Source organism: Neophocaena asiaeorientalis, unplaced genomic scaffold (genome assembly GCF_003031525.2).
Source record: "Neophocaena asiaeorientalis asiaeorientalis breed wild unplaced genomic scaffold, Neophocaena_asiaeorientalis_V1.1 scaffold1508, whole genome shotgun sequence".
NCBI classification, from domain to species: Eukaryota; Metazoa; Chordata; class Mammalia; order Artiodactyla; family Phocoenidae; genus Neophocaena; species Neophocaena asiaeorientalis.
This window is the reverse complement of record NW_020173130.1, coordinates 16908-30233: the sequence shown is the minus strand read 5'-3', so window position 1 is coordinate 30233 and position 13326 is coordinate 16908. Positions and strand designations below refer to the sequence as shown.

The window sequence follows — 13326 nt, the reverse complement described above, 5'->3', positions numbered from 1 at the left end:
GGGGGGGGGGCTTAAATTCCAACACTGACAGGGCCAGGGAAGCACCGTGAACAAATGAGCGGGCCAGCAGGATGCAGGGACATGGTGAGCTGGCTGTGGATCCCCATCTAAATGGGGCCCCTGCTTGGCTCCAGCTAACTGGTGGCAGGCAGGAAGGAATGTCGTTCCAATGTTGCCAGATCTTCCCAATCTTCAAGAGAATCCAGAAATTTGGATTCCATATAAAATTTCCTGACTTTTAAAAGCTGGCAGCTGGGACTTCCCCGGCGGTCCAGTGGTTAAGACTCCGTGTTTCCAACGCAGGGGGCGCGGGTTTGATCCCTGGTCGGGGAACTAAGACCCCACATGCCACATGGTACAGGCAAAAAAAAAGCTTGCAACTAATTTAAAATATTTGTAAATACTACTTGTTCCAAATACAATATCTCTGGTGGTCACGTAAGGCCTGCTGGCCCACAGATTTCTGGCCAGTGCTGTTTTTGGCCTCTACGATGTGAAGGTACATGGGCGCTGGCCTCTGCACTGGCACAGAGCTTTACAAGTCAAGGCGTTTACTTGCACAAACTCCTTTCTCTCTCTTGAGGGGAGTGTGTGCGGATATGTGCATGCATAAGAGACTCCTGCATTAACGTCATCCTGGGAAGAGACTGAAGCACAGATAAGCAGAACAGCTCTACCTAAGGCCACAGCACTACTGACATTCTTGAGGCTGCAATTAGGGCAACATTTGAATATCTAGGATATATTAGGCCCCATGCAACAACGTGGAGAGAAAAACCACAGTCCCTTGTAGCTTTCACTCTATTGGCCTCTGGGATGTTGTAGGATTGCCTGGTTGTGGGATGGGCAGGGCAGGAAGAGTGGGGTCACCTAGAGCTACCAGGGAGCTGTGCATGCTTTAGGCCTGGAGACCTGAGGGCAGATGGCTGGAGCCCCTCCCTGCAGTCCTGGAAGTCACCCCTCAGACTCTGCCTGGCTGCTCTGTACTTGTTTCTCCCGACACTTTTTTCCTCCATTTCCTTTGCTTTTATAAGTGGAAAGAAAAACTGTAACACAGTGCAGGCCTCCTATGTCTGGTGGGCCACTGTTTGTCGATGAGAAGGCTCCAGATGGATGTTCCCAGCATACATACCATGTTTTGCTCAGAAGAACACTCAATGAAGTGCTCAGGGTGTTCCTTCTTGAATATGTCAGAGAAGGTGGAGTTCTTGCTGTTACCGTCCAGCACAACGACTCTGTCATTTGCACGGCCCAGCTTAGCCAGGGCCAGACCACATGCTTTCCGAGTAGCTATCTGGAAGTTAAACAGCAGAGTTTCTTAGAATGGGTTTAGAAGGAAGGTGAATTGGTAGAATTATAAATTGTCATCTACCTTAATGAAGAAAGAAAATTTGCGATTCACCAATGATCTCCTTTAGGGTAATAAAAAAGGACTGCTAGCCAATCTTAAGTCCATACTTGGCTCACTGGGTATCAATTTCCCCCAAATAAATTTATTCTTCTGTCCCATTCCTATAGTTGATTTAAAAATTTAAATTTCCCCAAATGCAAATGCCTCTGTGAGTGTTTAACTATAAAACTGATGATACTCACTGTAAATATTAAAATGTAGAACTTTAGAAACATAATACAAATAATAAACAATTCCATTAGGATATTGTTTGAGATTGGACTCAACCTATGGATTAATTTAGGGGAGAACTGACATCCTTACAATATTGAGTTTTTCTATTAAAAAAACAAGGTTTGGCATTTCCTCAAAGAGTTAAACAGAATTACTACGACCCAGCAATTCTACTCCTAGGTATATACCCAAGAGAAAAACACATCTACACGAAAGGTCGTACACAAATGTTCACTGCAGCATTATTCACAATAGCCAAAAGGTAGAAACAACCCAAATGTCCAGCAACAGATGAATGGATAAATAAAACATATGATATACCCATAAAACGGAGTACCGCCACCACGTGGATGAACCTCGAGAACACAGTGCTAAGTAAAATAAGCCAGACTCAAAACTTCGCAGATTATATGATCCCATTTACATGAAATGTCTGGAATAGGCAAATCCACAGACACAGAAAGTAGATTAGCAGTTACTAGGGGCTGGGTGGGAATGGAGAGTAACTGCTAATGGGTACAGGGTTTCTCTTCCGGATGACGGAAATGTTGTAAGACTGAGTGTGGTGATGGTTGCACAACTCTGTCAGTATGCTAAAAACCACTGAATTGTACATTTCAAATGGGTGGATTATATAGAAATCTATAGCTTTATATATCTTTACTATCTCAATAAAGCTGTTATTTAAAAAACAAGGTTTGCCTCCTCATTTATTTGTCTTTGTTCATTCATGTAAACACTCTTAAAAATATTTTTTAAAACAGGCAATTCATGTAGATGAGTACAAAAGTCAAGTTATGAAAGAATATCGAGTGAAAAGGCCATCTTCCTCCCACTCTCCCAGTTCCTCTCCCCAGAGGTAAGGGAAATGACAGGTTCGTGTAGCATCCTTTTGGCAATGGTCTACTCACAAATACTTGGTGAGCATCTCATGCGTACAAGGCATGTAAGCTTCTTTTAGGGCTATAGTTTTATAAGTAGCTTAACATAGACCTTATATACTTAAGTTTATTTTTAGTTATTTTAGTTTTTACTGCCACTGTAAAAGGGATAACCTCTCCATTTTATTAATATAAGAATCAGTCTTTGTATATTAGTTTTGCTACAAGCTCTCTTTCTGGACTCCTCTTATTTCTAACCATTTTCTGTCGATTCTCTTGGGCTTTCCAGGCATACAACTCTACCACCTGCAAAAAGGCTTGCCTTTTCATTGTCAGGACTGAGTCTTTTATTGTTAATGATCATAATTTCCCCCCTCCTAATACTGGTGAATGATATGCATTACTAATTTGAACTTCACTGATTCATATACTTCTTTAAGGTACTGAGTTGAGACTGGCGAACATTTTATTTAGAATTTTTACATCAATATTCATAAGTGAGGTTGGCCTGTAGTTTTTTCCTTTGGGATAGCATTGTAACATTTTGGCTTCATAAATGTCTTTTTCCATATTCAAGAAGGTTTGAAATAGCCTAGGAATTCACCTATTCCTTGAAGGTTAAAATTAAGTCACTCTTGCAACTTAGTGAGCCTGGCGCTTTGGAGGTATATAACTCTTGGACAGTTTTCTCAAATTTTTCTATGGCTGTTGATCTACTTAAGTGTTTTGTGTCTTTTTAGTCAATTTTGGTATTTTATGTATTCCTAAAAGAGGTCCATTTTTTTTTACAGGTTTTCATACCAATTAGCATAGTTTTCTCAAAATTCTGTTTTCTGCATCTGTGGTTGTCTCCTCTAGTGACTAATTTTATTCATTTATGATTTTCATCTCTTTAAGTAGGCTAGATAATAGTTTGTCTACTGTATAAGTAATTCAAAGAGCCAACTCCTTGATTTGTGTATTAATGTGACTTCTTGTTCTTTAATTCATTAACTTTTTACGAACTGGCCTGTTTCCTTAATTTTTCCTATTAGTAAAATATGAAAAGCTTCCAAAAAATGAAAAGCTTCCATAATCCCACCTACCTTACAGACATAAACACCTCATCATAATCAATGCTGCAATTGACATTCATTCTAGTCTGCACACTTGCACAGGTGTTTCTGTAGGATAAATTCCTGTGAGTTGCACTGCTAGTTTGAAAGGTATGAACAGCTAAAGTGTTAACACATATTACCAAAGTAGCCTCTGTTTATATGTACTTTTCCCTTATTAACAGCATTCTTCTGCTTTTAAATTTGTTTTCTAATTTCTCAAATAGTCATTTATTTTACACCCATATTACCAGGCTAAGAAAACGTAAGTAACACTCAAAATGTCCCCAAATAAATAAATATTTCCTTCCTCCCAGGCTCGCCACCTTATTTCCTTAGGTTGTGAAGACCCTGCATACTTTGAATACAAAAGTGGTAACAAAAAGCAGAAAGGCTGTATGTTCAGGGTTTCGTGCCTAATTTGTTTCCTTTTTGAAGAACTGGTCTTTGATGAATTGACGTGTTTCCTTGTGTAATCCAGGGAATAAGCCCAACAGATCAATCCAGCCAGGCCCCCATCCTTTGAGAAGACACAGAAGCAAGCAAAAGTTGCATAGCAATGGACACAAATAAGCAGCGACTGACTGGTAAGAAAATTCAGACCTGAGTTAAGTTTGAAATCAAAGAATAAATATCAGAAACAGTAAAGGAGAAGGTAAATCCATATTTGTTGCTTATAATCTTTAGTTAAATATCACATCACCTAACAATTTATTCATTCCTGGAGATCAGAGTAAACAGAGTCCTCTGTATTAGGAAAAGCAGAGAAAAAAGCAGTTTGCCTACCATGTCACCAACATTGTAAGCAGGTGGAGAGGTCATTTCTATATCTGTGATGTTGATTTGAGGCGAGTTTTCAACAGGGGGTTTTGGGTTAAGCTTCTTCTTGGTCTGTATCTGGCTCTCAATTAGCATCCTCAACATCTGTAACCCAATGGATAAAACACATTCATTTCCTAAGTATCTAATGAGCTCCTGTTCGGTCATCTGAAAGACATCCAGATGGAGAAGATGTCAGCCACAGAGTAAAAACCTGGCACAGGGGGCCTGAAATAGTACTACAGTCACAGGAGACAGCCTTGACAAAGGCCGAGAGGCTCCTGAGGGGGCCACTGGCCCATGTGCTGGTGAATGGAGGGGAGAGAAGGAGATGAGGCTGGACAGGCAGAGCAGACCATGGAGGATCCTATGGGTATAAGGAGTTTGAGTTCTTATACTCAAACAAGATGGGAAACCACTCACGGGTTTCGAAGGGGGATGGTGACTGATCAGATCCACGTTGTAGAAGGGTCACCACAGCAGTCATGTGGGGGCTGGCTTGGGGAGACTGCAGTTAGGGAGAGATGACTGGGCCTGGGCAAGAGAGATGGAGAGGAGCAAACAGACTTGAGACGTACATCAGGAGCAGAATCAATCAGAATCGATGACAGACTGGGTATGTGTGTAGGGGGCACGTAAGGGGGAGGTGGAGGCAAGGACAATACCCACGTTTCTTCCAGGAGCAAACTGGTCCAGTCATCATTTACTGAACGGGGGTGCCAGAATAAGACTGTATTTTGAGAAGGAGTCATAGAAGAGTTTTATTCTAAAATGTCAACACTAGAAACACACCAGGAATCACACTTACTGCAACTATTTATACTTGAGATGAACAACTTCAGATGTCCACTTTGAAATCTGCAAGAAGACTTTCAAAACCCCCTCCTTTCCCCGACCCTCAGTTCCACAGTTACCTTTCCCAGAGGCGCTGCTTTACTAGTGGCCTGTGTGTCTTCCCAGGTAGCATGGGAACAGGCTAGGGCGCTCGCAGGCACATACACTCATGTTTACGTATTTGCTCACGCTCAGCCCCCCTCTGGCTCTGCACTCCCGTGGAGATGGCTCCCTGCTGGTCCTCTAACTGACAGACTATCCTCTCAGCCACTCCCTCGCGCTCGCTTGCTGGGGGTCTGGGCTTCCTCCCCCTTGCCCTAACCAGATCTGCTATCTACAAGCATGAAAAAGAGCAAAAGCACTGGGCGCACGTCACAGGCATAATCACCGTGCATGAAGTCAGCTGTCTGCCCAGCTAGACTAAGCCTCTCTCCACCTCATACGCTAGGCAGGTCTTTGATAACCACAAGCAGGAAAGCAACACTTCCTTACGTGGCATGCCGTGGCCCCTGAAGGTCTTGGCAACTACAGCAGTGGGCTTGCTCTTCACTTGAGCCGCCTGCTGGAACACATGGCACAGTGCCTCCACATCGCGGCCATCCACCACGAAAGTACTCCATCTGTCAACCGAGAAGTGGGCCAGGTTAGAAGGCGAAGCGGGGATGGGGCGGAACGAAGGTGCCACAAAACAGGACAGTTACCCAAAGGCTTCACAGCGCTTCTGAAAGAGGTCTACGCGGTGCTCGAGGGGCTGGGTGCTGCTGTGGCACAGGTGATTCACGTCAAAGATGGCCACGAGATTGTCCAGACTGTAGTGGGAAGCAAAGGCCATGGCCTCCCAGACGGAGCCTTCCGAGGACTCGCCATCTCCAATGAGGCAAAACACCCGGTAGCTGGGGCAAGCCAAGAGACGTTAGGACCCTGCCTGGGGCTCCTCTGGGCGGCTCAAGCAAATATATTTCATGGAGAGAAACAAAGGAGGAGACTGGAGCAGCTGCTTCAGACCTAAGACAGTTTTCCTTGTCAATGCTGCCCAGATTCCACAGCTGAGGAAATGCAGCTTTCAAAGCTTGGGTCTCACGACATGGGCTGCACCTTTGGCTAGTCTTCTCATTCTAGCTGTAAAAGTAATTTCTACATTCTTCTGCCACTCCTCTGGGCCCAACGAATAAGAGAGGATGGGGAGAAGGCAGCTCCCTTAAATGCCCAAACGTTTACATATATGGTTTCTTGATAAGCTCCATGTTAAGCACTGCTACCTTCTATTTCTGATCTTACAAATTTATATAAAATAATAACAATCAAAACATCCGACCTCAGGAGCGTTTGTTCTGTTATAAATATTAAACTCCTCCGCAGCAGAAACATGAAATATTTAAACCACTAAAACACAACCCAGACCCCCCAAAAATGCTATAAATGAAGTATAAAAATAGTGATTAACCACAGGATAGGGACTAACAGAGGCAACAGTGAGAGATGCAAAAGGTCAACTGTGGAGGAAGTACAACAAAGTGCCTCCAGAGGGGCCATCTGGGCTGGAACCTGGGACTGAGGGGCTGCAGACTCAGGCACGCTGGGTGAACCATGGGAGTAGAACATGCACACCATCATGGCCAACCCTGAGCCCCCCAGGATCCCCCATCCTGCTGCTCCTACATCAGCAGCACCTGGGCACACACCCCTGCAAGAAAGGCATGGATCTGCCTGTCTTCAGGAAGGTGGACCATTCCAGAAAAGGAGACCTTTGATTAACATGTAGGGGTCCCCAATGGAAAGGCAAATACACCATCTGTTCACTCTATAGTGAACCTCACTGAGATATGGGAAACAGGAAGATGTATCTCTTAGTAAAAACTTGAATCCTAGGACTTCCCTGGTGCTCCAATGGCTAAGACTCCATGCTCCCAATGCAGGGGGCTCGGGTTCGATCCCTGGTTAGGGAACTAGATCCCACAATGCTGCAGCTAAGACCTTGCATACTGCAACTAAAGATCTCGCATGCCGCAACTAAGACCCAGCGCAGCTAGCTAAATAAACAAACAAGCAATAAATAAATGTTTAAAAAAAACTTAGACTTGAATCCTAATAAACTGTTTTCTTTCTTTTTTAAAATATTTATTTTGGCTGTGCTGGGTCTTAGTTGCAGCATGTGGGATCCTACAGTTGTGGCATGTGGGCTCATAGTTGCAGCATGCGGGATTCTTACTTGCGGCATGCATGTGGGATCTAGTTCTCTGAACAGGGATCGAACCTGGGCCCCCTGCACTGGGAGTGCGGCATCTTACCCACTGGACCACCAGGGAAGTCCCTAATGAACTGATTTCTATACTGCAGGCAGCACTTAGGACCCAAAAGGAGATGCTAGAACAGCATCATGAAATATGATTTCTTTTTACTCCTTGAGTACTTGGTAACCTGAACTTTTAACACAATCACTGTCTTTCCAAACTAATAAGTGATAAATAAAGCCAAAGTGCTGGGGGAGGGGGTCGGGGGGTGGGAACAGTTAAGTGGTTTCTGGGTAAGCGCCTTACCTGGCCTTGTCAAAGTACCTGCCAGTATATGCCATCCCACACGCGATCCCCAGTCCTTGCCCCAGCCATCCAGTTGCCACATTAACAAACGACAGTCTCTGTAAGAGAAGGGACCAAATGAATCTACACACCCTCATGCACCCCAAAGTGTCAGATCAACGTCACAAAGACAACAGAGTCACAGGTAATCCAGCTGGTGAGGGCAACTGGAGCTCTGACAACATAGAAGTGGGAAGCTTCTGCACACAGCGGCCTAAACAGAGCCCAAGAGCAAAGCAGAAAAAAAACATAAGCACAAGTCTTGCCATTTCCACAAGACCTTTTATCTAGTTGTATACAGACCAGATATTCAATGTTTTTGGAGAATATGGACTCTTAAATAGAAACTAGAAACACTGAAGAAGATTTCAATTTCCCTGGTTTGTAAAACTCAAGTCAACTGAGATTTGAGAAGTGGTGATGTAGGAGGTTATGCTAGAAATAAATCACTTTCTACCACTGCTCCATTTATCCCCACTGACCTGCTTGTACGCACAGGCTATCACTGTCCCATGGAGAGAATGTGGCCCTATGAGGGCCACAAGGTGGTGCCAATGCCAAAGGTCTGCTGCACTAAGGCCTCACTCACTCCCAAGCTTCTGAAGAGATATCAAACTTATTCAACACTTCCGCTGCCACCATCTTGGCCTGGCCACAAACATCTCTTGCCTCCGTCAGAGCAGTGGCCTCCCTGCTTCCCTCCACAGTCGTTCTCATCACAGCCACCAGGCGGAGCACGATAAAACCGAAGTCCTCCCCTCAATTGCTTGCGGAGAACTGTCCAAGGTCTTGTCATCTAACGTCAAGTAGAGCTCAAGCTCTTGCAGTGGCCTGTTCACTCCAGACCCCCGTCACCTCCCGCTGCTCCGGGTGCCTGGCCTCCTGGCTGTCCTTTGAACACGCCACGCACACGCCTGCCTCAGGGCTTTAGCAGGTGTGGCTCCCTCTCTGCCGAGTGCTCAGTGCTTGTGCCTAAGTAAGGGCACAGCTTACTCCCTCACACCCTCCAAGTCTCTGCTCAAATGTCAACACCAAGGCTTTCCTGGACCATCTCTTTCACCTAGTACCTGCCCTCCACTTCCCTTGGATCTAGGATACTCAGCCCCATCTGACATGCTATTTCTGGGTTTGTTTCTTGTCTGCCCCCTTCCTCCATTCAGATGTCAGCTCCATTCAGAGACTGGTTTGTGTTCTCACTACCACGATGAGTGGATGGTACCTGTTCGTCTCAGATCCCTCTCCTGTTTTGCTCCACCCTACTGTTCTGCTCTTCCTGGGGCTCCTGACCTTCCTTAACTTTCTCTACGTGCTTTGTGCCCTCACAGATTCCTGTTTTGCATCTCTAGCCCCAAGAACTGTCCCACTGAAGTCTCTCTTGACAACGTCGCTAGCTTAGTCTTTCTCCCTACAGCTCCTATTTTACTCCTGTGACAAGCTCTGGCTCCCAGGTGCCTTATGTGCCCTTGGAGGGAGCCTGTGCTCTACACTCAGACCAACTCCACTTCCCCCCAGCTTTAACGCGGGGGACAAGTAAGCCCACTTCCATAAGGCTTTGCTCTCTGGGTATGATGGTGAGGAAAGCCCCGTTCAGGAAGCAAGAGGCTGTAGGATTAATTGAGAAGATTGATGGGGCATCAACATGATGTCTGGTATGGTGGAAGCACACCAACATGGGTTCCCTTTCCTTTCCCAAGAATCATTTCGCTGTGGGGGGGACACTCACAACTGAGGGGCCAATAATAAAGATGCACACAAGCTGCTGAAGGCACCCAGGAAAGAAACCTTTCTCTTCCAGGTGGTACTTCTCATCTTTGTTCTGACACAAAGTATGCTTCAAGAACAAATTTACAAGAAGGCTTTTTGGTTACTTCCCAGGCCTCCTTGGCTAAAGAAAACAAAAGAGCTGATAAAACAAAAACTAAGGCCTGGGTGGTGGACGGAGAGATCATGAGCACCTCAGTCAGTGCCATGGCCAGGCTTTAGCCAGCGGCCTCCTCACGCAGCTGTCTACATAGACACTCCTGCCCCGGGAGCACAGATTATGGAGACCCTGGCTTCTCGGACTCTAGCAAATCCATTTACTCCATTCCCAACCAGAGCCAAGATGGACTATGCTCCTGAGTGTTTTCTTTTTTTAAAAAACTAAATTTATGGGCTTCCCTGGTGGCGGAGTGGTTGGGAGTCCGCCTGCCGATGCAGGGGATACGGGTTCGTGCCCCAGTCCGGGAAGATCCCACATGCCGCGGAGTGGCTGGGCCCGTGAGCCATGGCCGCTGAGCCTGCGCGTCCAGAGCCTGTGCTCCACAACGGGAGAGGCCACAGCAGTGAGAGGCCACCAGGGAATTCCCACATCTTTCCCTTTTTTTTAAAGTAAAGCTCTAAACACCCATACTTTGTCTGTACACCTGTAGTTACTCAGTTTTTATGATGAAGGAAATTCAAGCTTACAGAAAAGTTGTACAAATAGTACAATGAAGTTCCATATACTCTTTACCTAAATTCGTCGACTGTTACTAATGGACTTCGTTTGCTTCATCTCTCTTCCTCTACACACACGTTTTATTTATCCTTTACCAAACCTCATTTGAGATTATGTTTTAGACACCAAGACAAGGATCACAACTACGGCTCCAGGTATTCTGCCTATACTCTGCCTCTGTCTTTACTTCCCGCTGCCCAGATCTGGGGTTTCTATTTGCACATGTCGCTCTACCAGTTGAGCTTTAAATGCTTTGGTCAGAACACAGCAAACTTTCAGACAGCATCAAAAGAGCTGCTTGTTCTTCTAGACCGACCTTGCTTTTAATATTTCTTTTCTTTCCTGTCCCCCAATGTCATGAGGTATCTCGTACTATAGCCTAATGAGAAACTCCTTATTGGTATCAGGTCAGATATGCAGAGAAATGGAAGAGAAAGCTGATGGACAGGAGGGACATCCCTCCAAATCAAGCTCAGCGCTCCTCGAGCTCAACAAGTTGGATTCACGCATGTGGCCCTCCTCTACCCAGGTGGCAGAGGATCGGAGCAGCACGACCCTGACAAGGGGGGCTTTAGTGGGGTAAAGTGAGGCACCATCAAAGGAAAAGAAGGACTGCCAGCTGCCACAAGTCTTCCTTCCCGCCACGCAGCCCTCACTAGAACACCTTTTAGATCTTTATGAGGTGCCACGGTCTGAATGTTTGTGCCCCCTCCCCAGAATCCATTATGTTGAAAACCTAATGCCCAAGGTGATAGTATTAGGAGGTAGCGGTCTTTGGTTAGTGATTAGGTCATGAGGGCAGAACCCTGAAGAGTGGGGTTAAGGCCCTTATAAAAGAGAGACCATTTCTCCTTACATCACACGAGGATATAGTGAGAAGTCTGCCACCAGGAACAGGGCCCTCACCAGAACATGACCATGCTGGCGCCTTGATCTTAGACTTCTAACCTCCAGAACTGTGAGAAATAAATTTCTATTGTTCAGAAGCCACCCAGTCTCTGGTGTTTTATTATACCAGCCTGAACAGATGAAGACATGAGGCAAAGAGAGAAGCACCAAAAGGATAAACAGAGGCCATTTCAGGTCTTGTTGCCACATGGTGGCTTTTAAAATGAGTTCAGGAACCAAGTGTCTGAGCATGGGTTCCTATGCCAGCTTACCTTGGAGAGGACGAATCTGTCATTGTTCGGGTTCTCCGGGTCCGTGAGTTTATACCTCATGATGTAGAACAACAGCATGGACATGATCTCAGATGCACTGCTGCACAATGTGGGGTGGCTGAAAGACATAGCACAGGTCATTTCTCACAGGCAAGTGACTCACCAGGGACACACACAGTGCATGAGGAGGCCTTTCAGCACATGGTCTCCTCAAACTGGAAGCAGCAGTCATTTCTCCCAGCCTGAAAGAATCCAGCCAAGGGAAAGGAATGCTGGGCCACTGCCCACCAAGTTCACAGCTTTCAAGGATGCTTTGAGGCCCTGGAACCTCACAACTCCTCTCCCCGTAGGGAGCAAGACCTCACAGACCAGCCCCCTTCTATCAGTGGAGCACCGGCATACTTGGGGAAGTTCGCCTGGTGACTCGGTAAGCATTTGAGTGTCATTTCACTTGTATGAATTCATCTGTGATATCCTTAATCAGAAATTTCACAAAGCAGAAATAAACCCACACGTATGTGGTCAACTAATTTTTGATGAGGGAACCAAGAATACTCAATGCAGAAAAAACAGTCTCTTCAACAACTGATACAGGAAAAATTGGATATTCACATGTAAAAAAATGAAACTGGACACCTATCTTATACCACTCACAGAAATTAGCTTGAAATGGATTAAAACTTAAAGGTAAGACCAAAAACCATAAAACTCCTAGAAGAAAAACATAGGCACTATGCTACTTGACCTGAGTCTTCACGAGGATGCTTTGAATCAGACACTAAAAGCAAAAGCAAAAGCAACAAAAACAACAAACAAACAAAAACCAAGTGGGACTGAACAAAACTCTTCATGGCAAAGGAAACCATCAACAAAATGTAAAAGCAACCTACTGAATAGGAGAAAGTATTTGCAAATCACATATCTGATAATGTGTTTATATGGAAAATATATAAAGAACTCACACAATTCCGTAACAAAACAACAAAAAGTCCTCTTAAAAATGGTCAAAGGATCTGAATAGGCATTTTCCCAAAGAACACATACAACAGGCACATGAAAAGGTGCTCAACATCACTGATCATCAGGGAAATTGCAAGTCAAAACCACAATGAGATATCCCCTCACACCTATCAGAACGGCTGTCATCAAAAAGATGAGTTAACAAATCCGGCAAAGATGTGGAGAAAAGAGAACCCTTGTGCACTGTTGGTGGGAATGTAAATTAGAGGAGCCACTATGGAAAACAATATGGAGGATCTTAAAACAAACAAACAAACAAACCACCATATGATCCAGCAATTCCACTACTGGGAGTATATCTGAAGAAAATGAAAACACTATGTGGAAGAGATATCTGCACCCCTACGTTCACAGCAGCACTATTTACAATAGCCAAGCTATGGAAACAACTGAAGTGTCTGATAGATGAATGGACAAAGGAGATGTGGTACAGATATATAATGGAACATAATTCAGGCACAAAAAGGAAATTCTGCCATTTATGACAACATGGATGGGCCTTGAGAACATTATGCTAGATGAAGTAACTCACAGAAAAAGAAATACTGTATTATTACACTGTGGAATCTAAAAAAAACCCCAAACCCAAACTCATAGAAAAAGAGATCACCAGATTTGTGGTTACCAAAGGTGGGGGTTGAGGGGAGGAGGAACTGGATGAAGGTGCCGAAAGTTACAAACTTCCAGATATAAAATAATTAAATACAGGGCTTCCCTGGTGGCGCAGTGGTTAAGAATCCGCCTGCCAATGCAGGGGACACGGATTCGAGCCCTGGTCCGGGAAGATTCCACATGCCGCTGAACAACTAAGCCCATGAGCCACAACTACTGAGCCTGTG

General features: G+C 45.0%; 1 protein-coding gene across 1 annotated transcript in view; it reads right to left on the bottom strand.

Annotated features, from left to right (window-relative positions):
• TKTL1 (transketolase like 1) overlaps window positions 1-11566 on the bottom strand; it is a 22804-nt gene extending 11238 nt beyond the window's left edge. Inside the window, exons 1-6 of the mRNA XM_024744110.1 lie at window positions 11468-11566; window positions 7790-7887; window positions 5954-6145; window positions 5737-5872; window positions 4386-4574; window positions 1133-1294 (exon numbers count right to left, since the gene is read on the bottom strand). Of these exons, the coding sequence (XP_024599878.1) occupies window positions 1133-1294; window positions 4386-4574; window positions 5737-5872; window positions 5954-6145; window positions 7790-7887; window positions 11468-11551 (861 nt within the window). The 5' untranslated portion in view covers window positions 11552-11566. The remainder of the gene's footprint in view (window positions 1-1132; window positions 1295-4385; window positions 4575-5736; window positions 5873-5953; window positions 6146-7789; window positions 7888-11467) is intronic.
• Window positions 11567-13326: the final 1760 nt, after the last annotated feature.